At 43.7% G+C, this 17,467-nt stretch overlaps 1 protein-coding gene across 2 annotated transcripts; it reads right to left on the bottom strand.

Annotated features, from left to right (window-relative positions):
• Positions 1-105: 105 nt before the first annotated feature.
• Positions 106-16,223, bottom strand: MIER3 (MIER family member 3). 2 transcript variants are annotated; one of them, XM_077281401.1, is made up of 14 exons: positions 16,121-16,223; positions 12,969-12,993; positions 9,586-9,645; positions 8,734-8,879; positions 8,503-8,637; positions 8,120-8,240; positions 7,804-7,889; positions 7,649-7,721; positions 7,429-7,574; positions 7,135-7,213; positions 6,452-6,546; positions 5,667-5,794; positions 4,424-4,569; positions 106-4,339 (listed from the first exon to the last, which is right to left on the bottom strand). In XM_077281401.1, the coding sequence occupies exons 4-14, from the start codon at positions 8,830-8,832 to the stop codon at positions 3,897-3,899; spliced, it is 1,551 nt and encodes a 516-aa protein (XP_077137516.1). In that variant the 5' UTR covers positions 8,833-8,879; positions 9,586-9,645; positions 12,969-12,993; positions 16,121-16,223; the 3' UTR covers positions 106-3,896. The 2 variants fall into 2 exon arrangements, with proteins under 2 accessions (XP_077137516.1, XP_077137517.1); XM_077281402.1 differs by lacking the exons at positions 12,969-12,993; positions 16,121-16,223 and adding an exon at positions 12,831-12,900.
• Between the last annotated feature and the right edge of the window lie 1,244 nt (positions 16,224-17,467).

A 17,467-nucleotide genomic window follows, 5' to 3' on the forward strand; every position in this document is an offset into this window, starting at 1 on the left:
AACCATTACCCATTTTCCTCTGGCCCACGTTACCCTTTTCAGCCCCATTGTTCAGTGTTCATGTGATTAAGTACGAGTCAAAAACAAATACAACAGACGCTGCCATCGAGGTAAGATTTCCAGACTTTATTTCTGGAACTGTACACCAGATATTAAAATACAACAAAAATACAAAATAATGTTAAAAAAAAAAAAAAAAGTCAGTGTTTATGTACAAATATTAAAACCAACGCAGTGACCTCCTCCAGCCGCACATGACAGGTCGTTCTGATTGTCATCCAGGGATTCCTCTGGGTCATTACTGGTCATTGTCTGTTTTTATAAACTTAAAAGAAAAAAAAAAAAAAGGGGCAAAAAAATAAAATCAAAACAACAATAAAAAAAAAGCAGACACTGGTGATATAACAGGAATCTTCATACAGAGCTTAACAAATATACATGGCGATCTTTTCCTTTTAATGTTTATTTTATTTCTTTTTTACAAAAGTTACCATTCAGTAAATACTCCATCTCATTGTGTGATTCAGATTTTTTTTTTTTTTCACTTTTTTTTTCTTAGAAAAAATAGAATATTTCTAATTGCTTGGTGGAGGCATAAGATCGGCTGTGAGCAAGCCCGCTTTTGGTTCACTCATTTACCTTGTAGGCAAAAAATATATATAATTCTCACATTCCAGTCATGAGCTCGGCTTTAACATTTGCCAATTGGCTGTGGAATAAAAGGAAAAATAAAACACTGCACAACTGCGGACCTAATAGTACACACTAGAGGATTTCCTTCGGACATGTTGTACACCCCTTCAAGTAAATTCAACAATTAAAAAAAAAAAAAAATCAATACGATGAGTAAGCAGCTATGGACGACAAGAGGCTGAACATAAAGGTGCGGTCCTTAAGGCATTGGAACGCTCGCCAAGTGCGGACGTCAGGTCTGTACTGCGGTCAGTATCTTCACCAAAAACCAGAATGGCTACCACGGGTGAGAAAATACAGATCTGACGTCCGCAATTGTGCTCGCAGGCCCCCCGAGAAACCTTCACCATTGTGTCTTGAGGCTTCCTGGAAAACTCTAGACTGATGCACCGTAACTATCTAAACCCAAGAGCGGGTATTTGAGGCAAATTTTATAAGGCCAGGTGCACGTTATGGCGCCATTCTGTCCCAAATGGAGAAAAAAGAAAAACACAAGCCTCTGACAACCGGTCTGGGGATCGCACCTTTCCGATCAGCCATGTTATCTTGTGTTATGTTGCCTTAAATTACGCTACATAGAAAGTGCCCGCCGCTTAACCAGGACGCCGTATTTACCGCCATGTAGTAACACACTACCAGCTGCAGTATTGCTAGATACGGACCCAATTATTCCGCCCCATGTAACACACCAGACGCCGTTAAAGAAAATAGATGTGATCGTTTTACTTTTTTTTTTTTTTGTTTCTCTGCATGAAACTAAATTGCTGCAAAAAACAAGTAATTCATCGGTTTCCTAGAGAAAATTGTGCTTTAACGTTTCGATACAGAAAGGCAACATAAGATTCTTCATGTTTGCAGGTCCCTTGGCGCCCGTGTGTGGCCGGAGGACGACCATGGTGCCATCAACCAAGCGGCAGAGGAATGAATATTAGACACAGAATGGCCTCCTCCTCCACTACTGGAGCAGTGTTAGGAACCCCAAAGCCGCCATTGACTGTGCATCTGCAGTCCGGCCCACAGAACGAACAGGGGTGGCTGCAACATCAGCTGTTGCGGAACTACAACTCCCAGCAAACCAACAGCTGTAAAAAGTTATAGGTTGCAGACTACTACTTTAGAACTGCAGCAGCTAAGGGGTTAAAAAACTTGTATGACATCTTTAAAACAGAAAGCCCAGCTTTAAAGAGTTAAAAAAAAAAAGGAAAATAAATAGCTATTTTACATGGGTAAAGTTAATAGTGGTACACGTTCTGTCACATTAGGCATGCACAAAGATGATACTATACACCGCAGGAAAACTGAAAACAAATTTTACAGAAATATATATATATCCAAGATAAGAAAATGTACAAGTATTTACAAAAAAAAAAGTCTTGCAATTATTGCCTCGTAACGAGAATTAGAGGTAAATCTTTAATGCTAGCTCACAGTTTCCAACACTCGTCTGCCCACACAATCAGCAACATCGAAAAAGAAAAATAGAGATATAGATTTTATATATATATATTTATATGGAACATACAAAAAGAACTTTGTTAGTTGCTGCGGCCACAGTAGGGAACCCATAGACTGTCGCTGAGGCCAGGAAGGAGTCATCGGCTGCCATGAAAGCACGACTTGCTAGCCTAATGCCTATTGTTCAAAGCAAGAAAAATAAAATAAATAAAATTTGGTCAGAAATTATATATATAAAAAAAAAAAAAAAAAGTAAAAAAAAAATAAATAAAAATCTCTATTCAGTAAGTAAAGTGTCAATACAAAAGTTTTTCTTTTTTTTTTGCTGACAACCAAAACTACTGGCAAGAAACTGGAGAGTCTAGAGAGTCCAGCAATGCATAGATAAACTGAGTATTACTGCATCGGCGGTGGAGAAGCGATCGTGGCAAGAAAAAGTGCAACAGGTTGAAGCATCAGTCATCCAGATGTAACGAGGGGGTGTAAGAGACGACGAGTGCCACCGCCTGCGGGGAAACGAGACCATAGAAAGTCCGCAGGGTCATTGTATCATCCTTCAAGTAAAGCGGTGACGTGGGACTAATCTGAAATGCAGTTCACAGTAAGTGAATAATAAATACCCGATGCCCAAATCTACGATTCCTAAATCTCCCCCAGACACAGCGCATAGGATGAACGATGGAGGTCGCTCAGATAACCGGAGCGTAACGGGAGCAGCAGTGGTAGACGACTGGACAGTGACGGGAAGGACTCTTTGGCAGAGGAAGCACAAGGAAGAAAAAAAAAAGTGTGCATTGTAATAGGAGCACATAGATCATAACTACGAGGCGGATGTATTGGCAAGCTCTGGCTCATGGAGCAGTACATGTACACTGGAGACATGATCACAGCTTGGCAGGGCATGAGGAGGGAAATCGGTGAAGCACAGGCCGAGCCGACGGGATCCACCAACCTGGACCTTGTTCTAGAATCAGAAGCCAAGCTTGGACCACGTCCTCTTCTCCAGAATACTTTCGGATACACAGATTAATGTGTAATTTATTTTACAATCTTCGAGAAGTCGTAGACAAAAGTGTTTACCCCTAATAAAAAAAAAATATATATAATACCACAAAAGGGAAAAAAAAAAAAAAAAGAAATCCTGCAAAAGTACACAAAATTCCACTCTGGCAGTAGAAGAACAATGTGGTGAATATTGGAGCAAAAGGTAGACTTTCGCATGTGCGAGAGGTGATCGTGGTTTATGCACGAGTGCTCCCACGAAATAGCTCAAAATTAACTAAAGACCCTCATCGTCGGTCTGGGTGCCGAACCCGCTTTAAAAATAAAATGCTACATGGAGCGGGATCGGACCGGTACCTGTAAACATTGCTTTCCCGCTGCCCTCTTTGCTCTCGGGGGGACTTGGAACCTGTGCTGGTTTTTGAGATGGGAGACTCAGTTATCTACAGACTTTAACAAAACTTTAAAAAAAAAAAAAATTAAGTCTAAAGCTGCTTCCCCAGAACATAATCTGAGTTCCCGACTCTGCTGAACATTGTCTGTTTCCACATTAATGGACCAAAATGAAGTTAATTCTTGACAAAAATCAAGATATAGTTTCTGTACATACAAAGACATCACTGATGTCATAGCAAAAAAAGGAAGAAAAAAAAAAAAGTTCAAACTTCCAGTGAAAGACTCAGCAAACCCGAAGTTTATGATCAGATTTCATCCTCCGCTGTTTGCCCGGAGGAGGTAAGGTGGAGTTATTCCGATTGTAGGGCCGTGTGGTGTAGTGTGTGGGAGCTTATAAAACTGTTTGTCTCACTTGCAGATAAACTGCTGAAGTCTGCCACAGATACGGCCATTTTGGCACTGGTGATATGGTGCGTGTGGTTCTCAAAGTCCAGGTTATTTACAGAAACGTCGCTGATGTAGGATTCCGGGACGGAGATCCCCATTTTTATCCTCTTCGCCGGCCTCTCAGATTCATCACTGCATAAACTCACTGTGTTAAGTTCCGGAGGATAAAATCCAGTCTCAAATAAGTTAAAACAATCACTTTCCCCATTACTGGGCAATGAAAGCAAGTCTTCTGTTCCAACAGGCACATGATTTACCGGGCCCCGGGGTAACGTGTCCAATGCTGGGAAGCCATCGTTCAAACAGTTCGCGTCTGGATTATTGCATGCTACACTGTGAGACAGTGCTGAAAGGAAAGGTGGGAAATGGTTAGGAGCCCCCTGTAGATGTGGCGGCTGGTGCTGGATGGTGGCACGCAGCATCGCCTCACCTGTGAGATCATTAGCAGTGATGGAGTTCAGCAGGTTGAGCTGGGAGTCGGGGATGGAATCCGATCGGTTTTGGCAGGTTAAGGCTGATGGATTGTCTGCTCCTCCCAGGATCTCCGCTTCATCCAACAATCGGTCCATGTAATCCCTGGATAAGAGAAGGCACAAGAAGGTTTATTCATTGTACAGTGAGCAGCGTCAGCAAACATTTTCCATTTTGAACTTCACACATCAAAATTCAGAGGCAAAGTTTGTAAAGCATCACATAAAGCTCTGGGCCGGAAGCCTGTGCCCGCCAGGTGTACAAGGAGCCAACTGTACTTTCCTAATATCTGCCTCATAAGCATATGGTTCCATGTCCCAAAACTAAATGAAAAAAAAAAAAAAAAAAGTCTCCTTTGTATACAAATGTTTTGCGCGATCAGACGTGCAGATTTTGAGACCGTCAGGAGCGGATTTACAAGGAATAGGAAACAAAGAGGAATTCTACTATTGATGGATCCACAGCTTAGGATAACTGAAAAAAAATGAATAAATAAAAAAAAAAAAAAACACACTACATCAAAAGCAGCTATACGCTTCATAAAACATGAAAGTGGCAGCACTGTGGCACACTTCGCCTTGACGCCTTCCCATCTGCACAGCAGCCGTCTGAGTCTGTGCAGAGAACTACAGCGAGCACTGAGAGATACCACCTATCAGGCCGATATAAGCATTCTATAATTCTGGATATCTGCCCCCAACTCGACCTGAAAGAGAAGAAAAAGACCTTTCATCACTTGCGGGGTGATCCGAAAGGATGGGTGTTGATGTTCTTGATCCGACACCTCCCATCTTCATACGATCGTCGCCCCCCCTTCTTGCTTCGTGTGGATGACATGTCCCTATGTCATCCACACAGTGTCCCCGATGTCAGCAGGGCAGAGAAGTTCACCTGTGCAGGAGCGCGTTACTGAGGAGACTGAATGGATGACGTAGGGACGCTTCATGTGGATGACGCAAGGAGGGAGGCGTTCGTAAGAAGATGGGAGGCGCCGGAACCAAGACCAGCAACACCCATCAGATCAGGCCGCCCCACTGGCAAGTATAATGAAAAGTCTTTTTCTTGTCTTGCAGGTCGGGTTGGGGGCAGATATACAATATTGTAGAATGCTATATCAGTGGTAGGTGGTGGCCGAATCTCATATCGGCCAAACCTGGTGACGGGTTCCCTTTAAAAGAGGAGCATCAGTAAATTCAACTCACGTTACTCCAGGATGATGGTGATATCTCTTCTTCCCAAACCTTGTTTGCTGGGCAAAATTATCATATCGCTCAGATTTCTTCCAGATGTAATAGAAGGCGACACATTCTGCTACTGTCCGGGTCCTCACCTGAAATAATTTAAGAGAAAAAGTCCATATTTACACCAACGTCACAGGCGACTAATGAACAAAATCCCAGTTGTGATACATTCACCACAAGTACCATACAAAATATTTTTTGTGGATATTGTCCGCGCTGCTGAAATAATGGAAATCCGGATGTATTGATGAAAAGGAATGGGTAATTAAAACCCATTCCTTTTCATCAATACATCCGGATTTCCATTTGTTCAGCAGCGCAGACAATATCCACAAAAATCCTTTGTATGGTTCCTGATATGCTCAATCTTTGACCCGTGGATCTGAGGAAGCTGACGTTTATATGCCCTATCAAAGGGGCACCAGGTGAGCAGTTTTCTGAATAACAGATTGTGAAATTGTCGGATAAGACCCTATGTGCGCTTCTTCTCTCCTATAGTTTATTTGTTTGATAATTCACCGCAATTACAATTATTCTATAGGAGTAAACAAAAAAACAAAACCCTGCAACCCCAGAACCGCCACACGGGGACAGGACAGCTCGCTTTATCATCTCAATCATCCGTGATTTCCATCACTTTGTTGGCTGTACTGTAGGGTCAGGGGAGCTCCACCTGCACAGCCACTTTACAGAACTCACTGAAATGTAATCCTACAGTCGGCTTCACTGGCATTATCTTAAATTACCTTATTTTTCTGTATTAGATGAAAATCCTTCCCGTGTATTAGAAGACCGTGTTCAAAATTCCTACATTCATCCTCAGTCCAAGGCCGGATATCAGCTGAAAAAAAACAAAAAACAAAAACACAAGCAGAGAGTCAGTGTTGGCTGCAACGTCATCTGATAAATCACATTCAGATTATAATTAACACTTTTTGTTTTGCTTTGCTGCTAATCTATTTTAGCAACATCACCTTTGTGGTATGGCTTTTACCTTCTATGCTTGTTTTATGTGTCTATATAGGCGGCAGAGCATTGGCATAGCACTGCTAAAGCCTGACTGACGAACGGAACACCAAGAAATGGGGTTCCAATGTCTTACAACAACTTGTACTGAATATCCCTTTCTCTGCGTCTTCTGGATGGCAGATATCACTAAGCCCTGAAGACAAATAAGGATTAAAGTAGAAACACATTTCACTTCACATACGAGATTATAAAATCCAGCTGATAACAGCGCCTCACATTCTCCCGTTATGTTTCCTTCCTACCGGGAACACATATCCAATCTAGCCCAATAACATTTCTTAAGAAACCCAAAAGTAGAGCTCGGTGCTTTTCTACTCCCCTCCATACATTATGACCCATGGACACGACTATTCCCAATGTCTGAAATTCTACAGGATGTGCAAGAAACACAAAGTATTACCGTGTAACATTCTTCTATTCCGGAATCTCTCCATCGCCTCTCGGGTGTTGTATCGACATTTAAAGAGTTCGTGCAAGGCCTGGAAAATAACAAAAATCTTACACTGAATGCAAAAACAGATAAGCACTTTGGGGGACATTACTGATGACAGGATCTGAAAAGTTCCATTTTTTTCATGTAGTTATCTGCTTCGTGTGGCTCACAAAAAAAACAAACAAAAAAAAAACAAAACAAAACACAATATGGTTGTCTACTTTAATGACTTATTTGACACAAGACTATGGACCCACATACCTGTTCATCGTCCTTAATGATTACTCCATCCGAGACTCTGCCCATATCCCGCTTGCTATCGATTCTGGTTTCCAATAGATATTCTTCCACTTTGCTTTCTGGAACTACATCCGGACTCCAGATCAAGTGATCCTCATATTCATGTGCTGTGAATGATGAGAGTTATACACAACTGCAAGCACCGTACGCCGCACATCATGGAGATTATTAGAGAACTTACCTGACGGGTCTGCCGTGTAGTGTCTCTGGAAAGCTGGGATATCTGCCTGATGATAGGGGCCAATCATTATTTCCTGCATAGATGGAGGGACAGATTTCAGCATTCATTATTTAACACAAGTGCAGCATTTATCAAATTTCCATGAAGACACTTACTTTTCTTAAGTCCTCTGAAGAATTCCCCAGATCAATTTCTAAATCCTCGCTTTCTGACTCCTTATCTCCATCAAAGGCCGTGTTTGCTGTTTATCACAAAGCAATTAGTTAATTTTGTGACTTAACACTAAAAAGTGGCTTATAGAGTATAAAGCCCCCCAAAACTATTGTGAACCCACAAATATAGGACTCTATGCTACCATTTGTTCTAGTCAGAAGACGCGATCAGGTTGGGACTTGTAGCAGTAATACAGATACTAAACTGCACCTATATCACACGTGTCTAAATTTGGCCTTAACCTCAGTTTTCACTTACATCTTAAGGGACGTGGAAAAAATTCTGTTGCTTCGTGTGAGGTCACGGATGGCGTCAAATCATCGGCAGAAGATTGTGTTTCTTCGTCATCACCAGACAAAAGGTCCTTTGCGATTTCCTCCTGGAATGAAAAGGTGTAAATGAATCACAGATATAAACTTCAGTTTGGTGTTTGGTTAATATAACTAATAAGACTCAGCCCAAAATAGAATATTTCCCCAAGTGTTTGATAGGTCACATTCCCACAAAAAGCAAACCAGCTCTACACCCTTTGTTCTCCTGCATGAATGAAGCCCTATGGATGCATTATATAAAAGTGCCAAACACAGGGCTGGAGTGAGAACAAGGGCAATCTGCTCATATACAGAAAGAATAGCACTTACCTTATCCAACGTCATGTCCGGCAGCTCATCGGCGAGCTCACTTGGAGAGCTCCCTGCACTGGATGCTGCCATTACTGGATCTGCAGGCTCATATACATAGATTGCCAGTAAATCTTCCAAAGGCATGTTTCCTTCCTGGGGAAACACAATTTACATTGATTAAAAGTGACGCAACATTCACCTAAAATGCATCATTAGAGTTCATTTGTAAACAGCAGATTTGTTACACACCTTTTCTAAATCTTCAATTTCGGAGGTAAAATTTTTGCCGTCCTCCTTCATTTCTTCCTCTTCAAGAGTTCTCTCATCATCATAGTCATGTACCAACATTTCAGCTGTAGGGTCAAAGTCATGATCCTCAGATGACAGAGAGCCGACTGAAAGAAAGCAAGTAAAAAAGGCTGCGATTAATAGAGACAAAGCAACGAGCATCTTCTGAGGCCATAAAAATACAGCGCAAGACACATCATACCGAAATAATAGAGCTGGAAACACTCTGGACATTCGAGGCTGTGCTCGGGAGAGAAGTATATTCACAAGGAAGAAAAATATATCACAAGATAACACAATTTATTTCTGTCAAGAGGTTATACACGGAACCGACATAGGACTGCAGCCTAGAAGGGAGGACGAGGCCTTACAATACAGACAGCAACAGAGACCACAAAGTACAAAAAGTCATCTGGTCCCAATCACACATCCTAGGGCCCGGTCCTCCTGCGTTCTCCCTCCTGGCCGGGATCAATAATGGCGGACTCCCTGGTTTGGGGGCTCTGTTGGATTCAGGCATTTGAGCTGCGTTGCTTCCACCTCCGCTTTATCCGCTGATCCAGAGATTTTTTTTTTTACTTTTCCATGCTTCTTCTTCTTGCCAGATACCCAGATGCACCCACAAAACAATAAGGACGTGATACATGTGCCACGACTCTCACTTTCTGCAGGACTTAGATGCCGGAGTTTGCACTTTTTGTTTCCTGCAGACACTTATAACTAGATCAATCTCTTAAAGCACCTGTCTCACTTCAGCATTTAGAAAATGAAAAAAAAAAAAAAAGAAAAAAAAAAATTGGTTTCACAAATTACCTTTACTTTCTCTTTGTCATTCTGATTGAGTATTTCATTGTGATACGCTTCAGTAGTTATCTATTTCAGAGAAAAATTGAAATAAAAACAGTATTTTCCAGACTCATATTACGTTCCTAACTTCTGATGAGACTCTGCTAGGATTCGTGCCCTCGCCCCATCACACAACACCCAGATCGTTGCTCAGATCCTTTATTTCTCGCAGGTTATGTTTCGTTTAGATCCTTTTTATTACTCTCACCATTTAGATTTTACATATAACAGATTTTAAATCATGATATCTAAGAAGAATCTGACCCGGCCATCTGACGGCAGAATTAATATTTCATATCTGTAATTGTAAGCCATGACAAGTCTTACAGATAGGATTTCAGTCTATGTTCTGAGCCTGGTGTAGACGGGCAGCAGAGTGGGACTGGTGCTATTTTATAAACGTTCTTCTGAATGGAGACATGGCCATACATTGTAAGATCGGGCCGACGCGGTGAGGTTTTCCCCACCATTGTGGCATAAAACCTGGGGATCTTCTCTAGTGCCGCAGCGGGGGGCTAAAAGTGTACGGTTATTGGGGAATCCAATATTTTTAGGCTACGGGTCAATTCACAGGATCGTATTTGCCTGACCACATAAAATATCGCCATAAAACGGTTGTTCGAAACCTCACTATTGGAAACCTGTTCCCTCAGTTGTAAATTTACCAGACCTGATCAGTACATGGGTAAAAGATATGGAATCACGTCTAACTATCAGAACAACTTTCCTACATGCACATCGTCATCCAACCTTCCACATATGGGATGATGTCTGACCTGCGGAGAAGCCTACAACTAATAAGCCTAGAATCCATGACACCAGCAATACGAACCAGGAAAAAGGAACGCTTCAGGCCTGGCTACATTCACATGTCTGGAGCGTATATTTATGGTGCGACTCCTTTACATTATAGGGGGGGGGGGCGTTAGATCAGGCCAGGAGACCAGCGGGTGGGCTGGGAATCATGGTCCGTCCACAGGCTGGAAAGTACAGACACGTGAACCCAGCGCGATATGCCAAGTACAAGGCACGACGGCGATTCTGTCATAGCCAGGGCTTCAGTTTGTCCCAGAATATCCCGTTAATAACACTTTACACTAAATTAAAGTTGTCAAATATAACTGAAATGTTAAAAGCAGTTAAAAAAAAATAAATTAAAGGAGACAGGTCGTTTTTCATTAAGCAAATACACCGAATTTGTCATGATTTCCATTATGTAATGAACCATTGAATTCACATTTAATGGGGCACTAAACATCATTGCTTTAACGTATAGGATATTTCCACAGCAGCAGTATATGCTCAATGTACTGACTGTGGTTCTCCTGACCCCCAAGTAAGGCTATGTGCACACGTTGCTGATTTGCCTGCGGATTCGCAGCAGTTTTCCATGAGTTTACAGTACTATGTAAACCTATGGAAAATAAAATCCGCAGTGCACATGCTGCGGAAAAGTAGCATTATTTATTCCGCAGCATGTCAATTCTTTGTGCGGATTCCGCAGCGGTTTACACCTGCTCCATAATAGGAATCCGCAGGTGTAAAACCGCAGGTGGAATCCGCAGTGCTGGTTACCTGCGGATTTACCAAAATCAGTCCGGAAAAATCAGCAAAGTAATCCGCAAAGTGTGCACGTGGCCTTAAAGGCTCACAGGTGTATATCACACTTTGAGCTGGGTTCAGGCGTCCGTGTCCATACACGGACCATATATTACATTTGTGGCAATGTCGTCTAATGAAGAGGATTCTGAAACACGTATTTCTTAGGCGTTTGTGACATCAGCAGCTCTATTAACACTTTATTTTATGAGATTTTTACTATAGGTTTAGGTCTTTATTATGCAGCAGTTTATGCATTTCCTCCCTCTACATAATAATAATCTTCCCAACGCGGCAGAAAACGTGACCAATATCTAGGATCAATGTGAATATCTGTGGCTCGTACATCATAGCTTTATACATTGCTGAGGCTGGAGGCAATCGGGCTCCTCCCTGATATATCGGGATTGACAGACATGTTCCCATTAGACCATATTCACATGTAGAGGATTTAGTGAAGGAATTCTGGTGACTTTCATTCACGTTATTGGCGTTTACAGAACCAACTATGAAGGTGATTTTCCATCACAAATGTCAGGAGGTTCTGACAGTGTATAGTTTGCATTAAAGCTACATTGCTGGATACTGCATTTCCCCATAATCTTCGCTGCTCATTTTTGGGATATTAATTATTAAAACGTGTGAACGATTCTGTCTCTAACAATATATAAGGCAGTGCTGATAACTGAGAACAAGCAGACAGACGTCCAGCCGTACACTGCATCACCCTTCTGTGCTGTACGGAATTGAAAGAAAGATCCGACTCCATTGTTTGCCATCCATGTGCCGTCTAGATTTAAAGTGGATCACAGACCGACATGATGACCCATAGTCTTTAATGGAACCATTCACACATTGTTTTCTTTCCATGAATCTGTGCTTGTTGCATTAAACTCAATGTGTATCCTGTTCAGAAATGGCCACTACGCTTTATGGGGACCAGTTAGAAATTAGCCAGACACCACAACGCCACCATGTAGATTTTTGATCTGGCTTTGTGAACCCTCAAAAACAAAAAATTGAAGAAAATGCAAAATGTTGCGCGTCAATTCCAGCCTTAATCAGAGTTTTAGCTGTCCTAATTCTCAGGTAGTGGCTTGATAAGACTAATTATGCACATGATCTATATACAACAGAAGATGCCAAATCTTCTACAAGTGGGCCAGTGGCCATCAGTGGGGGGCTAGCTAAGCCTCAGGTGTCCATGACACAACATTTGTGAAGTCCTCACATCAAACACTTAAGAGAAGGAGGCTGTGCACAGGAGCCAAACAACACAGAAGGGTAATGCTGTATACAACCCTAAGTAGCACTGCTTGTTATGTGACAGAGGAGGTGTAATGTAAGAGTAAGGCCAAGTTCACACCTTCAGTATTTGTAGCCAAAGTCAGGAGTGGGTGATAAATACACAAGTGGTGACGGGTTTCTATTAGACTTTTCCTACGATTGTTCCTCTTCTGATTTTGGCTACAAATACTGATTTGAAATCCTGAACAAATACTGAACGTGTGAATGTGGCCTTAAAGTGATATGAAAGAAAATCAAAACTAAGATCTTCCATATTATGGGAAATTTATCATAAATGAGGAAAGCTGGAGTCTAATTATCCGTACATCAAGTGATGACTTATCAGTAAAACCTTCACTTTCTCCTCATCAGATGAACACGTTGAGAGCTCTACTTTGGCTGCAATTATCTCCCCAACAAGCCAGGGAGAAGCGGTGATTAGAAGGTAAGAAAATAGGACCAACCTGGGCTCGAACGGCCAAATGAAGTCTGAAAGAGAGAACACATAAAATGACAAGTTATTAAGTGTCCTCACACATCCCATAAACCGTTACATCCTAGAGATCAATGATTTCCAATCGGCCCAACTGCCAACCCATCTCAAAACAATCTGATGTGCAGCTCACGACCCGATATTTGCCATTCAGGTACCAAGGTAATGGCAGCCATGTCACCCACCAGTCCAGACACCGTTATTAGTATGTGCAGATTCCCATCCTATATTCTGTCTGTGGTGAACGCATCTGATGTAAACCTTCCCAGCATACAGTGGGTACGGAAAGTGATCAGACCCCTTTAAATTTTTCACTCTGTTTCATTGCAGCAATTTTGTAAATTCAAAAAAGTTCATTTTTTCTCATTAATGTACACTCTGCACCCCATCTTGACTGAAAAAAAAAACAAATATAGAAATTTTTGCAAATTTAATTAAAAAAGAAAAACAAATATCACATGGTCATAAGTCTTCAGACCCTTTGCTCAGACACTCATATTTAAGTCACATGATGTCCATGTCCTTGTGATCCTCCTTGAGATGGTTCTACTCCTTCATTGGAGTCCAGCTGTGTGTAATTAAACTGATAGGACTTGATTTGGAAAGGCGCACACCTGTCTATATAAGACCTCACAGCTCACAGTGCATGTCAGACCAAAGGAGAATCATGAGGTCAGAGGAACTGGCCAAGGAGCTCAGAGACAGAATTGTGGCAAGGCGCAGATCTGGCCAAGGTTACAGCAGAATTTCTGCAGTACTCAATGTTCCTAACAGCACAGTGGCCTCCATAATCCTTACATGGAAGAAGTTTGGGACTACCAGAAGTCTTCCTAGACCTGGCCGTCCATCCAAACTGAGCAATCATGGGAGAAGAGCCTTGGTGAGAGGTGAATAAGAACCCCAAGATCACTGTGGCTGAGCTCCAGAGATGAAGTAGGGAGATAGGAGAAAGTTCCACAAAGTCAGCTATCACTGCAGCCCTCCACCAGTCAGACCTTTATGGCAGAGTGGCCCAACGGAAGCCTCTCCTCAGTGCAAGACATATGGAGCTTGCTAAAAAAAACATGAAGGACTCCCAGACTATGAGAAATAAGATTCTCTGGTCTGATGAGATGAAGATAGACCTTTTTGGTGAGAATTCTAAGCGGTATGTGTGGAGAAAACCAGGCACTGCTCATCACCTGCCCAATACAATCCCCACAGTGAAACATGGTGGTGGCAGCATCATGCTATGGGGGTGTTTTTCAGCTGCAGGGACAGGACGACTGGTTGTCATTGAAGGAAACATGAATGCGGCCAAGTACAGAGATATCCTGGATGAAACCTCTTCCAGAGTGCTCTGGACCTCAGACTTGGCCAAAGGTTCACCTTCCAATAAGACAATGACCCTGAGCACACAGCTAAAATAACAAAGGAGTGGCTTCAGAACAACTCTGTGACCATTCTTGACTGGCCCAGCCAGAGCCCTGACCTAAACCCAACTGAGCATCTCGGGAGAGACCTGAAAAATGGCGTCCACCAACGTTCACCATCCAACCTGGCAGAACTGGAGAGGATCTGCAAGGAAGAATGGCCGAGGATCCCCAAATCCAGGCGTGAAAGACTTGTATCATTCCCAAGACGACTCATGGCTTTACTAGCTCAAAAGGTGCTTCTACTCCATATTGAGCAAAGGGGCTAAAGACTTATGGCCATGGGATAGTTCAGTTTTTCTTTTTTATTAAATTTGCAAAAATTACAACATTTTTTTTTTCAGTCAAGATGAGGTGCAGAGTGCACATTAATGAGAAAAAATTAACTTCTCTGAATTTACCAAATGGCTGCACTGAAACAAAGAATGAACAATGGAAAGGGGTCTGAATACTTTCCGTACCCAGTGTACTTCTTACATGCAGGTGTGCATCCGTAAGGGCCGGGCAATGTTCACCCTCCTCTGCCTGTAATTCAGAGGTAGCACTGGGGACCTTAGTATGGTAATTATGAGCACATGATCATTCAGGTCACCGACATCCTCATCCCGCACACAGACAATGGTCCCTACAGATTAGCTGCAATGCACGAGGCCTGATGGACCCCTGGCTCCTCATACTTCACATCCCCAACACATGGGATCTGATGGTGCAGTATATAAGGTGTGTATATCCCGCTCACTATGTGCACATACACGGTGTTATCAGGGCCGAGGGACTATGTTCCAGGTGCTGCACATCGCAGCCTGTGCTAGACAACATGACATTTACAGTGACACGAGGGAAGGATTCTCCATATTGGAGGACACTGCACTCACATGCAGGAATGAATTTGGGCCTAAAAATAGTTAAAAAAAAAGTTGCACTTTGATTTTATTGGCTATTTGTTTCTCTGCACATTCAACATTGATGTCTGTGGACATAATGGAGCCGGGAAGAACTCAGAAAAAGACAGATCAGGGAGTGACAAAGTGGCTCCCAAAACTGTCAGGACGAGCTCCCTGACAAACCCTCAGTGCACTCATTCTGCAGTCACTGATACCAGGGGGAGACAGAGGGCAGACGGCTACATGGTTAATGAATGCTAGCTGCCAAACTGAGCTCATGGCCCTGTTACATGAGGGGGTGGGGGTCTGCACGGGGGCCACTGCACAGGAGGGGGGGGCCACTGCACAGGAGGGGGGGGCCACTGCACAGGAGGGGGGGGCCAGGACTGCCCGTGGATGATGGCCAGTGCCCGGGGTGGGGCAGGTCCCGGCCGGGCTGAGGCGCTCCGCTCCCGGACTCCCCGTCCATCACACATCCCCCGGGGATTGCACGGAGATGAGGAGAGCGGTGTGAGGGCCATTACTGCCGGATACACCGCGCTCACTCATCGGCCACTTCATACCGGAAACCAGTGAACCACTGGCCCCGGCCGCCGCCTCTCCGTCCTCGGTCCCTCCCCCCACCCCGGACAGTCCGCTCCCACCCACGGCCTAAAGGCGATTTTCTCGCCTCAGAGAAGCCCTCTCGCTCCCAGACTTGCTTCAGCGGTGGATGGGGCGGTAAGATCGGGATTACGGGGTTATTGGACCGGTTTCCGTGGCTGTAGAGCGCGGGATTTCCGTCTGTATCGTCCCTCCCCCCGCTCCGGCCCGGTTTTCCTCCTTACCTCCGCCATATTGGTACCTCTAGGCGAACGAGCTGCAACTGCGCAAAGTACCCGGATGGAGAGCGACAGCCAATGACTGAGCGACCAGCCAGAGGTGTCCGACGGCCGAAAGGGGGGCGGGGCCTCCAGCAGTGGACCAGGTGGGGGAGGAGCCACAGTGCCACAGCAATCCTGTACTGTGCGATCTCCTCATATACATCCCTGTACTGTGCGATCTCCTCATATACATCCCCTGTACTGTGCGATCTCCTCATATACATCCCTGTACTGTGCGATCTCCTCATATACATCCCCTGTACTGTGCGATCTCCTCATATACATCCCTGTACTGTGCGATCTCCTCATATACATCCCCTGTACTGTGCGATCTCCTCATATACATCCCTGTACTGTGCGATCTCCTCATATACATCCCTGTACTGTGCGATCTCCTCATATACATCCCTGTACTGTGCGATCTCCTCATATACATCCCTGTACTGTGCGATCTCCTCATACACATCCCTGTACTGTGCGATCTCCTCATATACATCCCTGTACTGTGCGATCTCCTCATATACATCCCCTGTACTGTGCGATCTCCTCATATACATCCCTGTACTGTGCGATCTCCTCATATACATCCCTGTACTGTGCGATCTCCTCATATACATCCCTGTACTGTGCGATCTCCTCATACACATCCCTGTACTGTGCGATCTCCTCATATACATCCCTGTACTGTGCGATCTCCTCATACACATCCCTGTACTGTGCGATCTCCTCATATACATCCCTGTACTGTGCGATCTCCTCATATACATCCCCTGTACTGTGCGATCTCCTCATATACATCCCTGTACTGTGCGATCTCCTCATATACATCCCTGTACTGTGCGATCTCCTCATATACATCCCTGTACTGTGCGATCTCCTCATATATATCCCCTGTACTGTGCGATCTCCTCATATACATCCCTGTACTGTGCGATCTCCTCATATACATCCCTGTACTGTGCGATCTCCTCATATACATCCCTGTACTGTGCGATCTCCTCATATACATCCCCTGTACTGTGCGATCTCCTCATATACATCCCTGTACTGTGCGATCTCCTCATATACATCCCTGTACTGTGCGATCTCCTCATATACATCCCTGTACTGTGCGATCTCCTCATATATATCCCCTGTACTGTGCGATCTCCTCATATACATCCCTGTACTGTGCGATCTCCTCATATACATCCCTGTACTGTGCGATCTCCTCATATACATCCCCTGTACTGTGCGATCTCCTCATATACATCCCTGTACTGTGCGATCTCCTCATATACATCCCTGTACTGTGCGATCTCCTCATATACA

Source organism: Ranitomeya variabilis, chromosome 1 (genome assembly GCF_051348905.1).
Source record: "Ranitomeya variabilis isolate aRanVar5 chromosome 1, aRanVar5.hap1, whole genome shotgun sequence".
Lineage (NCBI taxonomy): Eukaryota > Metazoa > Chordata > Amphibia > Anura > Dendrobatidae > Ranitomeya > Ranitomeya variabilis.